The 20,905-nt window shown below is 34.8% G+C and overlaps 1 protein-coding gene across 3 annotated transcripts in view; it reads left to right on the plus strand.

The window, feature by feature from the left end:
* Positions 1-1,286: 1,286 nt before the first annotated feature.
* The window catches only part of GRM5 (glutamate metabotropic receptor 5), a 533,478-nt gene continuing 513,859 nt past the window's right edge, over positions 1,287-20,905 (plus strand). For all 3 annotated transcript variants that reach the window (XM_019948818.3, XM_019948819.3, XM_073808327.1), the window contains exon 1: positions 1,287-1,944. In XM_019948818.3, coding sequence (XP_019804377.2) covers positions 1,287-1,944 — 658 coding nt within the window. The remainder of the gene's footprint in view (positions 1,945-20,905) is intronic.

Consider the following 20,905-nt stretch of genomic DNA (forward strand, 5'->3'; position numbering starts at 1 on the left):
AAATTTTTCCTGGATCAGGGTAAAGGACTGATTACTGTCAATTTTATTACAAGACTCTGTAATTACTTTGAAGACTCTGGAGAACTGAGTGTGTTGCCAGAGAATTTTCTGTCCTCACCACCTAGCCACAGAAGGCCCTTGGAAATTTAATAACAGAAAAAAATCATGTCTTGAATATATATAGCCGTTTTCAATATACAAAACATTTGCACAGTTGGTATCTTATATTGATTCCCATAAGGGCAGCCTAGCACATATGATCCCCATTTTTCAGATGACAAAATTCTGGTGCTGAGAGGTTAAACAATTTAGTAATAGTTCTTTGTAGCAGAACTGGAATTTGAACCTGAATATTCTTTTCTGCAAAAATTGGTACCAGTGCACTATGCCTTTGTATGCCTTTGGGGGCATTTTACTTTGTAATCTTCCAACCTTCTTCTATCCTATAGTTCATTTAACATGAAAATACTGATCTGACCTCATTTGTCTTTGGTCTATATTGTATGGAAACTAAGCTCAATACTTGTCGGGAATGTTATTCAACTTGCTTTACATTGCATTTGAAGATGGGGTTTGTAGGCTTTTTTTAAAGTAACTTTATTTTTTAATTGCATAATCAGTACATGCTTAATGCTGAAAATTTGGAAGGACACAAAGAGCATTTCTAAAACAAACAAACAAAAATACCGTCGTTATTATTGGGATCACCAATGTCTAATATTTTGGGTTTTTTTGAAGATTTCTGTTCATGGCATACTTCTTTTAGGTGCTTTCCCTCACCTTCGTGTCAGAGTATAGCTGGGCCTCCCACACATGAGATTTGGTTTTGCGTACTCCAGATGAGCAAATGAAAAAAATATTAACCTAAGCCAGGTAGGATCAAGAAGCTGTATCAGCTGCTTTTATCAAATCACAGAATCACAAAGGAGACAGACGAAGAAGAGTCAGAAAGATTTTTGGATTCTTTTTCTCAAGTTACCTACATCAGAAAGACCTCTCTTTCTCTATTAGCATAGACTGTTCGAGCTTCCCAATCCGGTTGCACTTACGTTGCTAAATCCCCATTCTATTTTTTTTCCCCAGGTTTTGAAGATCGTGATCACATATGGATGCATCTAACTAAATGGTCCCTGGGGACATGGTGGTCCTTTAGAGAGCACATCTAAATCACTGGCTGATTTTTTGGTTTGCGGCTCACCATAGGACATCACCGGATTCTCTCTCTCAGAACTCGCCTAAATTTTCCCCACCATGCTGTCTTTATTAGCTTGAACTCCTTTCCTAAAATGGTCCTTCTGTTGATCCTGTCAGTCCTGCTTTTGAAAGATGTCCGTGGGAGCGCACAGTCCAGTGAGAGGAGGGTGGTGGCTCACATGCCTGGTGACATCATTATCGGGGCTCTCTTTTCTGTCCACCACCAGCCCACTGTGGACAAAGTTCATGAGCGGAAGTGTGGGGCAGTTCGTGAACAGTATGGCATTCAGAGGGTGGAGGCCATGCTGCACACCCTGGAAAGGATCAACTCAGACCCCACGCTCTTGCCCAACATCACCCTGGGCTGCGAGATCAGGGACTCCTGCTGGCATTCGGCCGTGGCCCTAGAGCAGAGCATTGAGTTTATAAGGGACTCCCTCATTTCTTCAGAAGAAGAAGAAGGCTTGGTGCGCTGTGTGGATGGCTCTTCCTCTTCCTTCCGCTCTAAGAAGCCCATAGTCGGGGTCATCGGGCCTGGCTCCAGTTCTGTGGCCATTCAGGTCCAGAACTTGCTCCAGCTTTTCAACATACCTCAAATTGCTTACTCGGCAACAAGCATGGATCTGAGCGACAAAACTCTGTTCAAGTACTTCATGAGGGTCGTGCCTTCAGATGCCCAGCAGGCACGGGCCATGGTGGACATAGTGAAGAGGTACAACTGGACCTATGTGTCAGCGGTGCACACAGAAGGTAAGTTTTCTTTACACCGAGTATGTCTTGTGCACCTGATAGCTTCCCAGTTAAACTTGCAAGTTTTGGAGGGCTAAAATTGTCCTAATTATTTGAGATCTTTTGAGTGGCTCAGTTATACCACTTATATAAGAAGGGACGGGATGACAGATGTCTAGAGCAAAATAGATATAAGCTAACATGAGTGATTATGCGACCATCAGTTGGCAAAATGGATACTTTTTTTTGGTTTACATGTTACATTATTTGTACATCTTCTATAACAATGCTAGGGATTTTTAAGATTTCTAGATCTCCTTTGAACTCCTTACATTTTAACACTGTAAGTTTGCTCTGAGTACCTGAGAGTTTCTGATAGTTAAAGGGAGGTACACATACATACACATAAGGCCTGCAGGCAGCCAATTCTGGCCCAGGTATGTTGTAATAGAAAATTACCAAACGGTTTAGTCTTACAACTATTTTTCAATAGAGTGTATCGTTAAATCTGAAATGGAGATGTGTATGAATTAGTTCTATCCTTGTATAGAACATTCTCAGGAAGTATAAGTTTTAATAATTCAGCATTAGTTTGCTTTGAAATTTATTGCTTCTTTATGTGGATATCATAGTGAGGAAGGAAAATACGACTGAGGTTCTATACCAGATAATAATAGTATCAGCCCTGATTATTGTTGATGGTGCTTTTCAAATGCGTTTGTATACATTATTTGTTAGTTCTCAACCAACGCTGTTTGGGATAGGTTTGATTTCACCTACAGAAGTTAAGATACCCAAATTGTGAGGCTTACTCATTATGTAGCACTCTTTCTAGGACAGCATACTGCCTATGCTAAACACTACAGTATACCAAAGAAGGTACACAAGACTTTGTATAGCTCATTAGATCATTGTTAGGATTAGTTGAGATTTTTACTTTATCTTTTTAATTAATTAATTTTTTTCTGTTTTTTAAAATTTTTTATTTCTTAAAATAAAATCAAATCATAATATATTCAGATCATTTAATCTCTTGTGTAAGTATATTTCATCCAGTATAGCCAATATGGACACATTGTTACATTATACAAAGTCATTTCTGTTGGATCGATAGACCTGAGAATAACATTGAAAGTTAATTATAGCTATCAACTACTGAGGCACTATGAAAAGGTTTTTTTCATATATATATTCTATAAAGATATTTATTGATAGTACTCAAACAAACCTATGAGATAGATTATGTTTTGATCCCCACTTTACAAATGAGGGAACTGAAGCATAGAAAATGTAAGCCACATGCCTAATGTCAAGAATTAAGTGAAAGAGCTGAGATTCGAATGTTCCTGAGGTTCAAATCTCAGTTGAGATTTTTAAATTCTGCAATAATACTGTCACTGTGTTCCAAACAATCTAATCTTGTAAAAGTGGGATTGAGTTATTGGGAAATTAATGAAATGACCAGAGTAAGACTACTTCAGAGATTGGGAGCCTGTCACCAATTAGATATAGCAAACTTTTCATTATCAAGTGACATAACGTGGATTTCACTGTATGGCCACTCTTAACAATATTCAGAGCTGCACAAACATAAAATGGCCTTCTATACTGGATTGATACTTCTATGCCTCTGGAAATTTTCATACATAAGTTTATGGTTTACGTACAAAGATGTTGATATATAGAGATTTTGATCGATGGATAGGTCATTGGACTAGGAGACCTTTGATTTTTTTTCCTAATGCTGAGAGTTTTCTTATAAAACCACTATTTCATTTGATTCTCACAACAAGCAGTGATCTAGATAGTCCAGATATTTTATTCCATTTTTAAAATACGAATGTTTTAAGAGTTTATATACTTCATCCAATAACTACCTGATAGCAACTTCAGAGGTAGGAGGAGGGCTCACAGCTACTAACTGCTAATTCAGTGCCCTATTCTAATTCAGCAGAATCCAATAGAATCACACCCAGAGGATATATATTTATGCAGCACATATTTATTAAGTCAAAATATACAAAAGGCTCTAATAGTCCTGTGAAGGACAGCCCTATGTTTTGTACATTACCACCCTCAATGGGCAAGCAGTCTGGCAAAGGAGATGGAGCACGCACTAATACTTCCATAACCATAATTCAAGATGACACGGAGTTACAAATGTTTCTCAAGTAAATTGAAGGAGAAAAAAATCACATCCTGCTCTATGGTGATGGAGGCCATGGTGGAAGTCTTAGAGAAGGAAATGAATTTGACAGTGGAATTTTAATAGGAAGAATACTGACAACTGGTGAAAATTAAGAAGGCATGGGTTTCCAGTAAAGGGCATGAGGAAATATGAGAAGGTGAGAAAGTAAAAAAACATGTTTGCAAGAGACCAAGGATGAAGCTATGTTTGGTTTACCTCAGATCAATCATAAATTTCATTAGGAACTTCCATCTAGCTTCAGAAGAGTAGGCCTTGATCAGTCTGTAGGAGATGCTAATCCAAGATTGTGTTCAAAGAGAAACTCGTCATCATGCCTTTGACTCTTACTAATTTAATGTTTTTTCCAACCTAATTATATCCCTATACTGAGTGATACAATAAAATAAATTATAATGCATCCGTAAAGTATATTATTAGGTAGCTATTAAAATGAATGAGACACTCTGTAGGTAATGAGATCATAATGATCTCCAAGATCATTTTAAGTGAAAAAAGCAAAGCACAGTTCTATGTAAATGGTATGTTATTTGTATAAAATGGAGTTTGTAAAAATCATTTGATTGAATATTCATAGAATTGTTCTCAGAGAAGAGCAAAACTGATAACAGTTGCTCCTTCTGGGTAGGAATTCTAAGGAGTTAAGGAATAGGGTGGAATGGAAGAGACTTTCTTTTATATAATTTCTACATGCAAACATTTGAAGTTGTATATTAGAAGCATAGACTACCTATTGCAACATAATAATTAATAATTAATTAAATAATTAATAATAATTAAACTATAGTGTTTAGCATAGGCAACATAATAATTAAGAGAAAATATTCTATTTGTGGGCAAGAAAAGTCAATAAAAACTTATTGCCAAATTCAGGCAAATTTAATTATTTTTTCAAAAATAGGCCAATAGAAATTTTGTTGACAAATTTGGGCAAAATATTTGGAAGATACCACCAGAATTTAGGAGAGAACAAACTTTGAATACAAACATTGAAGACTGGAAGAAATGCTTTTTGGTTTATTGTTTTATGTGGTTTAATCAAGGGATATTTATATTGCTTGGATCCTCAGCGAGTAAGTGGCTAGTGAGGTTACATGGTATTATGTCTTAAAATTTATCGGCATAGGAGCAGTGGAGTAGGAAGTTTTACAAGGTAAAATTTACCTCCAGGATCAGAAAAGTGCTTGAGTAACAAGGTACAGCTCTGCTGGGTACTGCGGAAGTCCCCAAGGTGATGCCTGGGTTTCAGTTGTCTGGCCCTTCAGGAAGCCCCTGCGGGACTTCCCATGAAATGACAATACCAGTTCTCACCTGAGCCTCTTTCTATGGCTGGATTGGGACAGTTCTCTTTAGCCCTAGATCATCCTACCTGAGTATCTCAAACTTACACCCATGTCTGTATAATTACCTTTTTTCACTCAGTTGATATTCTTCTTTCTTGAAGAGTATGGAAATTTCCAAATGCTTTCACACAGGCATTGAGGTCTATAAAAAGACATTGTCTTATTTTCAAAAAAGCTTTTTGTTCCCCCACGTTGCCCATTTACATTATACCTAAACGTGCAGTACTTTGTCTCTCAGTCCTCTTGGCAGCTAACACAAGATGTTCCTTTGAGAACGTGTGTGGCATCGCAGAATTTCAGAGGAGAGCACAAGCACAAGAAGCCTTGGGTTTCAGCTTCAAGGTTAATCTCCTCCACTTGCATTTCCTTGGTTTATGTTTTTCCGTAGGCTACAGGACTATATATTTATGGTGGCTTGTTATATTATGCACACATATTGTCCAGGCCTTCAAGGCAAGGAGATTAAATGTATGAAAACAAAAAAAGAAAAAAATACAAACCACTCTAGCTCTGCAGCTGTGAGAGGAGCGTGCAGTAACTGAGAAGAAAAAATTGTATTCTTTGTAGAGGAGACAGTCCAGTTGCCACTGTCTCTGCTCTAAGAAAATTTAAGGGGTCCTTTGCCTCCATACATTGGGAAACCTTGGTACATGTGCCCATGATAGTACAGAGTCTATGGTGCTTGCCTGTTTAGGGGTGTGGCAGATCCATTGCTTTGGCTCTGAGGATTTCCATTGATGACCCCTTTGCTTTGTAACTTAATAGTTCCCTTCCACTCTCATGCGGCACTAGCCATGTGACTGCTTTGGTCAATAGAACTTGGTGGAAATGAAGACTTTTTTCCTAGTCTGTCTGTCTTAGAACCCTGTCATCACCTTGTGAAGGATGAGTGCTGCCAGGTTTTCCAGATGAGGCCGTCTTAGACCACTTGACCTCAACTATGTGAGAGCACCCAGTGAAGAGCCACACAGTTGCCTTCCTGACCCACAGTCAATTTCAACCATACAATATATCCTAACTGAAACTATAAACGTTACCTACCTAACCATAAATTCATGTGCAATAATAAATACCTTCAAGGTAGAGTCCAGGATAAGCGTTTTCATCCCAATGACTAAACTTGAACTGCCCCTCCCAAATAGGATACTACGACAATGTTTAAACTTCAAAATCAAAACAAGATAAATGTATTAACGTGCATTAATATTATTGAGATTTCAATGGAATAATTGCTGTGGGCAAGAAAGAACATTTAAAATGCTTTACCCATACTTCTGGTTCAAAGCTAGAGGTTTGATAACTTCCTGAAAGTTTGGATGCTTTAAGTAGTCAGACACTTGCATATATTCCATTATTACATGCTTCCTCTTGATACAGCTCAGTTTCATTGAGGAAAGGAATTACCAGTTGGCACAAACCATACATACTGCGCTTTATGGATGACGTACAGGATTTTCACACTTCACAGTTTCTGCTGGCTTTAGTTGAAACTCCACTGTACCTGCCCAGGGCCTGTCAGAGTGCCTAGCACATAGTAGGGGCTCAAAGACTATTTGGTGAATGAGTGTATTTGTGTTAAAGTAGTATCCAGCTCACACTTAATGAATATATAGCATGTGGATCAGTAGCAGGCACTTGTAATTTTTCACAGTTTTGCCTCTTTATAAAAATGAGGTGCCAAAATGCCTCCCTTGATTAATTGTAAAATGCTTTTCACACCCAACTCCCTTTTGTGTTTGCACTGGTTCTTGAATTTGTTACTTCCACCTAATGATAAAGGAATGCTAATTTTTTCTAGCCAAAAAAACATCTCAGTGATGCTCTGGGGGAAAAATGTACCAGTAAGTGGTACTAGTAATGTGACATCATTAAAATATCGTCTAACTTTCAGGTTATGATATGGTTTTTCCATCAGTTATTTAAAAAGTTGATAACAAGCTTTGGTTGAAAGACCTTGAATGTGATTCATAGTCTATGTGTTAATTTACCTTCTAAAAAGTGGGAACACACTTTTTCCATCACACCTTTTCTACTAACTGTGATTATATCAAGATAACAATTTAGTTTGGAAAGATGAGAAATGTCAGTATGGGCACTACTGAGTACTTTTTAAGGGGATTTCATTTTGTTTCTTCAGGGGTTGAATAGTGTTGAGAGTTGAGATGACTTTTCAGATGGTCATGATGATAATTCAGACACAAAAACTACTGTTAGCTCTATAGAATGTTAACACTGTGTTAACAGTGTGAAGTATCTTAGGTAAGCATTTAATAACTCCTTTATCTTACATTCGAGGAAACAGTATGGACAAGTAATTTGGCCTTACTTGTACATGATTGTTAACAAAGTTGGGTCTCACAACTCAAGATTCCTGTCCAAAATTTTGTTTCCACATTCAGTGAAAGAATTGCCTCTCTTAGGAGGTAGTGAGTTAAATTCTTGGTAACTCCTGTGCACAAGCCTGGTATACATAACCACGTGGAGGGGATCTGGAAAAATGAACTAAACCTCAGCTGGGAGATGAGGGAGTTGGATTATTTGTCCTTTTGGTAACTCCCTTTCCTGACAACCAAATGTTGTTTAATTGAGATTCTATTATTCTGTGTGTTAAAACATGGTCGTTTATACTATATGTCATTAATTTTCTACTTGATTCATTTATCCCATAACACAGTCTGATAAAGTTACCATTTTTTAAGTTAGAGAACAGGTATGGAAAGAGAAAGTGATTTTTTTTGCATAATACTGTAGCTACTTAGTGACAGAGCAAAAATTGAACCCAAGGCCAGCTCTTTTTAATTAAAAGTCCAAACTCCCTTCCTGTGTACTGGGGTAGTTGTGGCTTCAAGGAGAAGTAGAATGCACATCTATTGATTCTCTTCCCTCCATAGGAAATAAGAAGACACTATTCGTTTCCCTTCTGAGAATATCTTTTGAGCATATTTCATGTGTCTTTTTATCTGGCTTTGAAAGCAACACCATTCCTTGTTCCCATGGAAAGATTTAATTACAGTAAAAAGAAAATAAATTAAGGAGGAGGCATGTGGCAACAAGTTAACCTCATAGAAGACCTTTTTGTGAGCCTGTTGATGAGTACAGACTGTAGGTTGTTTCTATTCTCATCTCCATTGCAGACGCCACAATCCGTCCTTCAGATGCCAATTATGGGAGGAAGCCGTATGGTACCAAGTTTTTAAGAGCAGGAAGACATATTGTTAAATGCTGTAGCCTTATGTATAAAAAACTTCTTTGGAATTCGTCAGAACTAGGAGTTATAAAATCTCATCTTGGCACATTTGCAAATACTCCAGAAAGACTTCTCAATTTAACCAAATGTTGAATTGAGGATACTTTTTGGCAAGAGATATGATAGTCAGATATGTTTATCTTAGAGGACTTTAAAACCAGAGATCGTGCCCCAGGTATGCATTTTATGCATCATTTTTCACACATACACAAAGGATCTTTTAAAATGAGAGAATATCTAGTCAGTGTTGCTTCAAAAATCACATCACAACCCATGAATTAATTGTGAAACCAATTTAGTAGCCTGAGACCAGCAGTTAGTATACAGTAGAATAAAATAGGATAGAGTAGAATATAAATATCAGTATATTACATGATAGTAAGAGTAGATATTGCTCTGTAAATTTTTATTTTAGTTGCATATAGCCATATGTGTACTACGGTTACCATTTACAGTGTTTTTCTTACTATGTCTTACAGCTAAAAAATAAGCTTAAAAGCAACTTACTCTACTTTTCTCTTTAACATTGTTCCTTTTTTTTATTTGCTAGAGAAATGCAAGTCACATACAAAGGTTTATGCTTCTGTGACAATGTCATTTGGTTTGTCTCTCCTAGATGGGTGGATCTTAAGCCTTGTTATTAAGAACAAGCAAGAATTCCAAAGTATCCATGGTGGGAAATGGTAGAGACTTTGAGCAAAATAAAAATAATTCATATATGGTTAATGATAAATGGCCTAAGCATCAATATAGGACAGTGTCGAGGACACTAGTACAGGAGGTTGAAGGCAAGTTCTCAGCCCTAGTTTTTATCAGAGATCAAGACAAGCATAGGGACATTTTATTTTTTGAGTATCCCAATCCAGTATATTAAGAAATAAATGCCGAAAGGTATTATATAATTTTGGTATTAAAAGTTTATATATAACACATTAGCACATCTAACCTCCTCCAACACATGCATACACATAAACACATTAAAATACAATGTGATGTAGTTACGCTATTTATAAGGTGATTCCTTGGTTATATAGAATAAGTCATGATGCACCATGTGATGTGGTGTGTAATAAAGCACAAGTTTAAACATATAAAGTAACAGTCTTATTTCAGTTTTCTGAGTTTCCAATGATTATATGTCTTTTCATTTGATAATATAGTCAAGTCTAAATTTAAGGTCTCTTTAGAACGCGCAGATCAGGCCAAATACCATTAGTAAAATAAAGTGAGGTAAGACGTGAGACAGCGCTTTTAGAAGTAAAAGTTGTTTCACAAAATAGGCAAGCTACAGTGGAGTCATGACCTTAAATTCAGTTTGTTGCAAAGACATGGACATCTCAGGAATTTAGTTTCTTAACCCTTTGGAATCACTTTAAGTAGTAGTATGAACACAGGCAGGTTTGAATGAAAATCCTCATTAATATCCTTGCTAGTTAGAGGGACTTTGCACAAGTAAGTTAATATAATTTCATCATTATTAAACTGAGATAATAATACCTGCCCCATAAGACAGTTGTAAAAAGTAAATACAAAGCAGTTATTGTTAAGTTTGGCACAAAGTGTTCAATAAGTACCTTCTAAATTAGCCTGCCAAGGACGTGCCTTGCCTTATCTTGGACATGAAGAAAAACCCATCGGTAATGTTTCAGTTTGGCTTTGCTTATTTAAAATTGATTATTGAATGAAATGCAAAACTAGCCAGGAAAGTGACCAGTAAACGTAGTGAGTTTTAGATTCTTCCCAATTTTCCTTTTGAAAATTGAGTCTGTGATCATATATTACAACATAGGATGCTTAGTGCTTTGGAACAATTATAACTAGATCCCACCACCTCTCCTCCAACTGCTGAGATGCATTATGGTGTAGTAAAATGAACAAGGTCTGGAAAGTCCCAGAGCTGCTAGACTGTTAACACCATAATCTTCAGTGTGTGTCAGGAGGGGAAGGGGGTGTGGAAACAGGAGGTTGAAGATGGAAAATTAGTGCTGTACTTTAAGCACTTCTGAATTGTCACTTTTATAAAAAGCATGAATATCTTTTGTAGTAAAAAAATAATTTTGCCCAATGGTTATGTAACTTCTTTGTAAATTTCAAATTGGACATGCTCCAGCCCCTTCACTAGTCAGTAACTGCAACTTTGTTAATGCAAGCAAAGTTGTAGCACATTGAGGCATTCCATAGGCTTGAGTTTAAAGACAAAAGGATATAATATGGACCTTGGAAATAAACCAGTCTATATTTAATAGCTATACTAGTTTGAAAACAAAACTGATGCTCTCTTACACATCATTATAGCTCAGATATAACAATGACAGTAATAATAACTTATTCATCAATTATTTAATGTGTTATCAGAAATTATCTGTTTTTTATAATCTATGAAGTGGTACCAAGATATAGATGTTTATGCTATCATTAGTGTATTATTATTAATATTATCTGAAAGTCAGCCCTACCCATAGCTACAATGAAAAGTAGATAGAATATAAATAGAGTAAAAAGGGTATGTCTTTGGTCCTTTTCTCAAGGACTCTAAAAACAAGTATTTGTGTCTTTGACAATTTCTTCATAAACCTTCTTCATATTTCTTTGGTTATATAACTTCTTTTCCAAAGTTCTATATCTGCTTTTCACCAGATGTGGGTTAGGATTTCGAGCCTTGATTCTCCTTTATGAGAGTAGAGAGAGTACAGTTTTTAAGGAAAACTGTATTATTGCGTTGTCATATAGTGGCTTTTTATCCCTTAGAGAAGCTGGAGAAATATATAAGTAAGACATATTGAAGTATCGTGTTAGTTTAATTTCAATTTCATGGAATTTGAAAATTTTTAAATTAAAAATGAAGCTGATAATATGTTTTATTGAAGTAAATTGAGAAAAGAGAGGAAAAACTATATCAAGACACTGAAAAAACTTAAACAAGCTATCTGGCTGTATTATTTGTAAGCAAATTTAATTTGATTGTTTTCAGTTCCCAAGTTAGTACACTCATCCCTTATTACATGAGCATAATTAATTCTCACTTTTTGTTCAGAGTGAGAATATAAACAATAATTAATTTTCCTTACATTTAATGTTGGAACTTTAGGTTTTATTAAAAAATATATGCTGAAGAATCAAGCTGGCAATATTAATTACATATATTTATATATAATTGATTACAGTAAACTGTTATTCATAACTAATAAAATGAGAAAATTCCAAATTATTTGGCGGTTTGGAAGTACTTTCATTTGCTGAATTGCATGAAATTATAAAAATAATTGAAAACTGGTAGCAACATTTTTGATGATTTGAGAGAAACTTTTACACAAAATATATTATAGACTTTTGACAAAGTACAATATGTTTCAATACAACTACGTAGTATATAAAAGCATACCTAATAGGACTTGAGGTCCATATGATGCTACAACAAGTAAATTAATTTACTCATTAGTTTAAACATATTTATTGGGAATATGTTATGTGCTAGACTCTGTTGTACACACTATGAAAAAAGTAAGATGGAAGCACTTGTCAGCACATGGCTTTTCTCAGATGCATACCAAGCCCTGGTCTCGTACTAATATAAAATGTACCTTTATAGAAAGAATAGGGTTATGTGTAAGCAGGAACCCATAAAGTGACACCTGTATGGCAAGGGATGACTGTATTAAGCAACTAGATTGAAAGAAAGAAGTCTTTATTAAGTGTAATTTGGAAAATTATAGAGAGTTTAAAGATTTTTTTCTGAAAACAATCTCCACTTACCAGTCCTTACCAAATAGTACAAGTGAGATATGTGCTCCTAGAAGCAGGATGTTTACATAAGGTGAATAGGGATGGATATCTCTGTTGGAAGAAAAAAACGAAAAGAAAGAAGCAGTGTGTCATCCTTTTGTTTAACACAATATGGTTTTATACTTGCTTTGTGCTTAATATTCTGGAATTGAGGGGAGCCGTGTGAAGCATCATAGGTGACCTAGTTATGCTTTTGTTTATACTGTTTAATGCTCCCTGGTCTAGTATGAAGTTTCTGTTCCATTCAAGATAGGAAGCCTGGTTTAGGTGCCAATAAAATATTTTTTCTATGAAAAGGAAAGATTTTAATCTCCCTCACTAATGGATATAGCAGGCAACCTCAAACAATAAATTATAAAATACATTGTCACTAGTAATTAAGACATTCTCTGGCTTGTTTAACAAAATTGAGATAATTTCTTTTTTTGAATTTTAGACTTCTGAAAATTACCTAATTATTTATGTGGAACCCTAGGAAAACTTAAAACACTTTTTCTCCCTTTTAATCATACTACATTTTTCTTGGTACAAATTTAACATTCTTTGGTTGAAATTATTTATAATCTCAAACCTATCTCTGGTTTTGATGTTACTTGGTATCTGCTTCTTTCTTGAAATTCTCAAACCTCTCCCTCTTCTCTGAGTCTTTTCTGAGTCTTAAACTCTTCTAAAATGTTTCAAGTTCTTTTGAGGAATCAGTAGAATTAATGATTGTACTGAATTGGTTTCACTTACTTGAAAAACGCCTTCCTTGAAGGAGGCTGTGTTACTTTATGACTATAGGGAATAGTGATTTGGGTTTACTTGTCAGGAAATTTCTCTCCTAGCCTCAAAGTCTCTTACGTGCCTTTGGGCAAATTATTGCATCTGATTAGAAGGTTTCAAGAGGCTGGGGAGAGTGTAACATTTGTTCCATCAGTAGAAAGAAAGAATATCATTTAGAAACATGAAGAAGAAAAATAAGCTCTCAAGTTTTTAATATACAATAAAGTGGCCATGAGTATACTTTCAGAAATTGTACAAATTTCTGATGAAAGGCAACTGAAATAAGACTTACCCATTCCTGAAGAAGAGCAGAAACTCATGCTGAAGTGACTGAATTTGAATATGGAAAACTTGACTTTTGATCCAGGTAGAGCATCGAAGAATTGGTTTTGAGATCAGTGGAAAGAGCATTAATCTTGGAATTAATCCAGAGACCATATTTGATTTCCCACTTTGGGATGACCTTGGACGGTTCATTGAACCTTTCTGAATACACGAATCCTCATTTGCAAGATGTCAGAAGGCTATATCTGCCCTTTCTCTACTCATGTTTTGTTATGATGGTCAATTGAATAATCAGTTAATGCACTTTGTAAATCTAAAGCTGCCTGATATATTAATTAATTAAATATTAATTGAACACTCACCGTGTGCCAAGATCTATATGCTTGAACTATGCTTTTACAAAATATTGAGTACAGTACTGTGAAAATTAGATGCTAATCAAAGACTTCATTAATGATATTTTCACCACGATAAAAACAGTAACATTAACTGTAACAATAACAGTTCAAAAAATCTTGGCTGTTGTTATTTTGCGTTCTTTTTTCAACGTCAGTTTTTGAAAAGAGAAACTCAGGTTTTAGAAATTTAAGTAACTCGTCTAAGGTCTCAGAGCTCCTGGTGCCAGGACACCAATTGGAAAGTAAGCTTAATATTCAGAGAATTTTAATTTTAAAGACACTGAGTTTTACAAGCAGCTGTCTTTTCATTACAATTGAAAGTTTATTTATTTACTGCTTTTATCATTGAGTTTAAGGGCTTAGGCTCTGTGGTTAAAGGGACCAAAATTTGAGAAAGTTACTTAACCTCTGTAAATCTCAGCTTCATCAATTGTTCAATGATTGCCGATATTGACGGTGATGATGATGATAGAGAACAGTTGCAGGGCATTCACCAGGTGTCCAGGCACTTTTCTGAGTATTTGTACGTACATGGATTCATTTAATACATCAATCTTATGAGGTAGTACCATTATTATCTTAGTTTTATAGATGAGGAAACTGAGTCACAGAAAATGAGAATAATGGTTGACCTACATCAACTATCTATTGTGTAAATTATATGAGCCTTTTAAAATATATAAAACACTTATTTATGGTGTGTAGTTCATAGTAGGCAGTCAATAAATATCATCTGTTAATACTAATTTTGTTATTATAATAATTTTTTATTTTGGCCTAGTGATGGGTTCAAATGTAACTCCTTGGGTTACATTTGCACTTTGAAGTATGCCCATCCTCTCATTCTGGTGTCTAAAAACAACCTAAATGACACTAAGTGAAAATAAGGAGGGCACAAATGATATATTTAAAAACATACATTATTTCCAAATACAAAAGTAATACATAGATATTATTTAACATTTGGAAAAGAAAAAAATAATTTGAAAGATCATTAACAATGCAACAGAAATAAAACATTTTTATTTGTTTTTATCTTTCTCATGCACAGTGTTAATAACTAGTTATAACCAATTTTAAAACTAGTTATACATAATTTTGTATTTTTTTGTTTACATTTTTTAACTTAGCATTGTAAAGAGAACATTTTCCCATATTTTCCATGCCCTTTATGAATGTTATTAACCATGGTTATCTAATATCCTTTTTTCCACAAATTACAGATTTGGGGGCCCTTAGACTATTTTTATTTATTTATTTATTTATTTTTGACATGTGGACTTTTATTCTTTTATTTTTATTTTTTCCCGAAATTAATGTTTTTATCACTATTATTTTTAATTTGATATCTTTTATTTTTTTCTTTTTTAATTAATTTAATTATTTAATATATTTTAATTAATTTATTAATAATTTAATAAATTATTTAATTTATTTATTCTTTTATTTGACAGTCTTTTTTTTTTACATCTGGAGTGTAATTGCTTTACAATGTTGGAGTATAACAATGTTGGAGTATAATTATTACAGTGTTGGAATATAATTATAATTATTGGAGTATAATTGCTTTACAAAGGTGTGTTAGTTTCTGCTTTATAACAAAGTGAATCAGATATACATATACATATGTTCCCATATCTCTTCCCTCTTGCGTCTCCCTTCCTCCCACCCTCCCTATCCCACCCCTCCAGGCGGACACAAAGCACCGAGCTGATCTCCCTGTGCTATGCAGCTGCTTCCCACTAGCTATCTACCTTACGTTTGGTAGTGTATATATGTCCATGCCTCTCTCTCGCTTTGTCACAGCTAACCCTTCCCCCTCCCCATATCCTCAAGTCCATTCTCTAGTAGGTCTGTGTCTTTATTCTTGTCTTACCCCTAGGTTCTTCATGACATTTTTTCCCTTAAATTCCATATATATGTGTTAGCATACGGTATTTGTTTTTCTCTTTCTGACTTACTTCACTCTGTATGACAGACTCTAGGTCTATCCACCTCATTACAAATGGCTCAATTTCGTTTCTTTTTATGGCTGAGTAATATTCCATTGTATATATGTGCCACATCTTCTTTATCCATTCATCCGATGATGGACACTTAGGTTGTTTCCATATCCGGGCTATTGTAAATAGAGCTGCAGTGAACATTTTGGTACATGACTCTTTTTGAATTATGGTTTTCTCAGGGTATATGCCCAGTAGTGGGATTGCTGGGTCATATGGTAGTTCTATTTGTAGTTTTTTAAGGAACCTCCATACTGTTCTCCACAGTGGCTGTATCAATTTACATTCCCACCAGCAGTGCAAGAGGGTTCCCTTTTCTCCACACCCTCTCCAGCATTTATTGTTTCTAGATTTTTTGATGATGGCCATTCTGACTGGTGTGAGATGATATCTCATTGTAGTTTTGATTCGCATTTCTCTAATGATTAATGAAGTTGAGCATTCTTTCATGTGTTTGTTAGCAGTCTGTATATCTTCTTTGGAGAAATGTCTATTTAGGGCTTCTGCCCATTTTTGCATTGGGTTGTTTGTTTTTTTGTTGTTGAGCTGCATGAGCTGCTTATAAATTTTGGAGATTAATCCTTTGTCAGTTGCTTCATTTGCAAATATTTTCTCCCATTCTGAGGGTTGTCTTTTGGTCTTGTTTATGGTTTCCTTTGCTGTGCAAAAGGTTTGAAGTTTCATTAGGTCCCATTTGTTTATTTTTGCTTTTATTTCCATTTCTCTAGGAGGTGGGTCAAAAAGGATCTTGCTGTGATTTATATCATAGAGTGTTCTGCCTATGTTTTCCTCTAAGAGTTTGATAGTGTCTGGCCTTACATTTAGGTCTTTAATCCATTTTGAACTTATTTTTGTGTATGGTGTTAGGGAGTGATCTAATCTCATACTTTTACATGTACCTGTCCAGTTTTCCCAGCACCACTTATTGAAGAGGCTGTCTTTTCTCTACTGTACATTCCTGCCTCCTTTATCAAAGATTAGGTGACCACATGTGCGTGGGTTTATCTCTGGGCTTTCTATCCTGTTCCATTGATCTATCTTTCTGTTTTTGTGCCAGTACCATACTGTCTTGATTCCTGTAGCTTTGTAGTATAGTCTGAAGTCAGGGAGCCTGATTCCTCCAGCTCTGTTTTTCGTTCTCAAGATTGCTTTGGCTATTCGGGGTCTTTTGTGTTTCCATACAGATTGTGAAATTTTCTGTTCTAGGTCTGTGAAAAATGCTAGTAGTAGTTTGACAGGGATTGCATTGAATTTGTAGATTGCTTTGGGTAGTAGAGTCATTTTCACATTGTTGATTCTTCCAATCAAAGAACATGGTATATCTCTCCATCTATTTGTATCATCTTTAATTTCAAAATAGGAGCACCTCAATGCATACGGCAAATACTGACAGCCATAAAAGGGAAATCGACAGTAACACATTCATAGTTGGGGATTTTAACACCCCACTTTCTCCAATGGACCGATCATCCAAAATGAAAATAAATAAGGAAACACAAGCTTTAAATGATACATTAAACAAGATGGACTTAATTGATATTTATAGGACATTCCATCCAAAAACAACAGAATACACATTTTTCTCAAGTGCTCATGGAACATTCTCCAGGATAGATCATATCTTGGGTCACAAGTCAAGCCTTGGTAAATTTAAGAAAATTGAAATCATATCAAGTATCTTTTCCGACCACAATGCTATGAGGCTAGATATCAATTACAGGAAAAGATCTGTAAAAAATACAAACACATGGAGGCTAAACAATACACTACTTAATAACGAAGTGATCACTGAAGAAATCAAAGAGGAAATCAAAAACTACCTAGAAACAAATGACGATGGAGACACAACGACCCAAAATCTATGGGATGCAGCAAAAGTAGTTCTAAGAGGGAAGTTTATAGCAATACAATCCTACCTTAAGAAACAGGAAACATCTCGAATAAGCAACCTAACCTTGCACCTAAAGCAATTAGAGAAAGAAGAACAAAAAAAACCCAAAGTTAGCAGAAGGAAAGAAATCATAAAAATCAGATCAGAAATAAATGTTTTTACTTTTTACAATTATAAAAGCATATAAATGAACATTTTATGTGGTGTTTACCTTAGTGTTTAAAAAAATTTTCTTAGCTAAATTAATAAAAACAACTACAAAGACCACAAGTAAGAAGGAAGATTACATTCCTGTATTAACTTGAAAGGATATGAACAATTTTTAAGGTTCAATATTTATGACTCTTTAAATGTATAATACAGCAAGAATATAAATTTTTTAAATAAATAATTGCTGGCATAAAAGTTCAGGTAATATAAGTATATTTAACTAACCACTAGCTTTCTTAGGAAGCAAGGCATTGCATTTCTCCCTGCCCATGTATAATCCTATCAAAGTTGCATTCAAAGTAAAGTTTTTGGTACAGTAAAATAAATTTTGAAGATTTAAATATATAAAGTGTTCATACACCAAGTATGAGCTTGTTATTAAACTATGATAGAGACCTTACCTCTACAGTCAGTCATCCTTTAATCTTCCTTCATAAGTCCCACTCTTAACCATACACATACATATTATTAAAACTCCTAGAAGAAAACATAGGCAAAACACTCTTTGAAATAAATTATAGCAATTTTGTTTGGTTCTGCCTCCTACGGCAAAAGATATAAAAGCAAAAATAAACAAATGGAACCTAATTAAAGTTAAAGCCTTTTGCACAGCAAAGGAAACTATTTACAAAATGAAAAGACAACCTACTGAATGAGAGAAAATATTTGCAAATGATATGATCAGTAAGGGATTAATTTTCAAACTGTATAAACAGTTCGTACAACTCAATATCAAATAGACAAACAACTGGATTACAAAAATGGGCAGAAGACTTGAATAAACATTTTTCCAAAGAAGACATTCAGATGGCCAATAGGCTCATAAAAGTTGCTCAACATTGCTAATCATCAGAAAAATGTGAATTGAAACCACAACTAGTTATCACCTCACACCTGTCAGAGTGCTATCATCAAAACGAACACAAATAATAAATGTTGGTGGGGATATGGAGAAAAGGGAACCCTTGTACTTTGTTGGTGGAAATGTAAACTGGTGCAGCCACTGTGGAAAAAAGTATCGAGGTTCCTCAAAAAACTAAAAGTAGGACTACCATAAGATCCAGCAATTCCACTCCTGGGTATATATGGAAAGGAAAGGAAAATAGTAATTGAGAAAGATACATGCACCCCAGTGTTCATATATGTATATATATGGACCAGGGCTCGAACCCATGGCCCCTGCATTGGCAGGTGGATTCTTAACCACTGCACCACCAGGGAAGTCCTTTAGTAGTGCTTTTACCAAATAATTCTTAGCTCTTTCTTCCTCATTAACTTCTTAGTTTTATTCCTGTCATAAATTCTATAATGTTTTGATCAGAAAAAAACTCCATTAGAGATGTACCAGGGCACTTTTTCTCTTTAACACCTGACATTATGTTGTGCGTTTATTAATGCCACTAAATACTTTGGTCATTGATATATAAGCTAAAAAGTATGGTAGTTCAATTCTGGTATTTGAATTGTTAAAAATTCTATTGGAGTAAAGTGTTATATAGATGTTAATTGTAATTAATGAGAGTGGAATCTTCTTTCGGTAAAGGATGACAAATTTCTTTGATATCTTTCATTGCATTTGTCACAGTTCTGAGTGTATGATGTTGAATGAATACTTGTTGAGTTTCATTTATTCAAAGTTGAATTTAATCACCATATAGTCTAATAAATATGCTAAATAATATAGAATTTTTTTCCTTTTAGGACCTAACTTGGCAACTAATTTATGAAAGCCTGGTCTGTATTGCAACCTCAGGGTTTTGGGCTTCTTACCAGTATGAAAATCTCAAACTTTGTCATAAGCTAATTTTATCTAATAAAGCAACTGTTCTTGGCTTTCTTCGTTGCAGTAGCCTGTTGGGCACTATAACTCGGTTACTAATTGCTACTAGGCTTTGAGATAGTTGAGTGAGTGGCCAGATGTGGTATAGAACAATTAAGTATTTCCAGGCATGGCTAGTGAGCAATCATCCATTATGAAAGAGAAAGTAGAGGTTGAGGGGTGAGAGTAAGCTGGTCCCTGCCCCTTGAAGGAGTATTTTCCTTTTATCCATTGTACAATCATTTGACCATTCTTTACTTCAAGACTTCTACTTTGTCCTGTGGGTTACTTGCAACATATGGCTTCAGTAGTATATGAAATATTGTAAGAATACTTATGACATTTAACTAGTCATAAAAACTCATTTGCCCAGATGACCTTGCATGCTACCTTGTGGATTTCTTTTTTTCTTAAATTGTATTTGATTCACAGGGAAAAAAGAATGATTATTCTACTGTATTCTTCTTCCTTTCTTCCAAAAGGGACTGAGGATATGACAAATAATAATAGATCACACATTGAATGACAATCATGTGTATAATCTTTCATATGTATGATCTCATTTGATATTCCTATTGACTTGTAATGCACATACAATGATTGTCATTTTAAGGACCCAAGGAAACTAAAGTATAGAGAAAACAAATAATTTTATAAGGTTACAGTATGGCTGAGGCAAAATTTCATTTTTAGGCATTTCTGATTCCCAAGACTTTTCATTACATCATGCTATATTTAGTGTTCCAAATTAAAAAGCTACAGAAGTATAAAGTATATCTATGAAACCCTGACCCTCCAATTCCACTCACAGAGGTAACTACGATTGACTGTTTTGTGAGTAATTTTCCAGCTTTTCTTTATAACTTTTCAAAATCAATTTCTTTTTCTCCTTCTCTCTTTTTCTCTAAACTTTGTTAAGTAATATTTAAAAATTCAACTCTGTTTACCTTTTTTTGTAGCTTAATTTTTAAAGCAACAACAATATATTATGGACACATTTTCAAATCATTTGCTGCATCTTTTAAGTGTAAA

Source organism: Tursiops truncatus, chromosome 8 (assembly GCF_011762595.2).
Source record: "Tursiops truncatus isolate mTurTru1 chromosome 8, mTurTru1.mat.Y, whole genome shotgun sequence".
NCBI classification, from domain to species: domain Eukaryota; kingdom Metazoa; phylum Chordata; class Mammalia; order Artiodactyla; family Delphinidae; genus Tursiops; species Tursiops truncatus.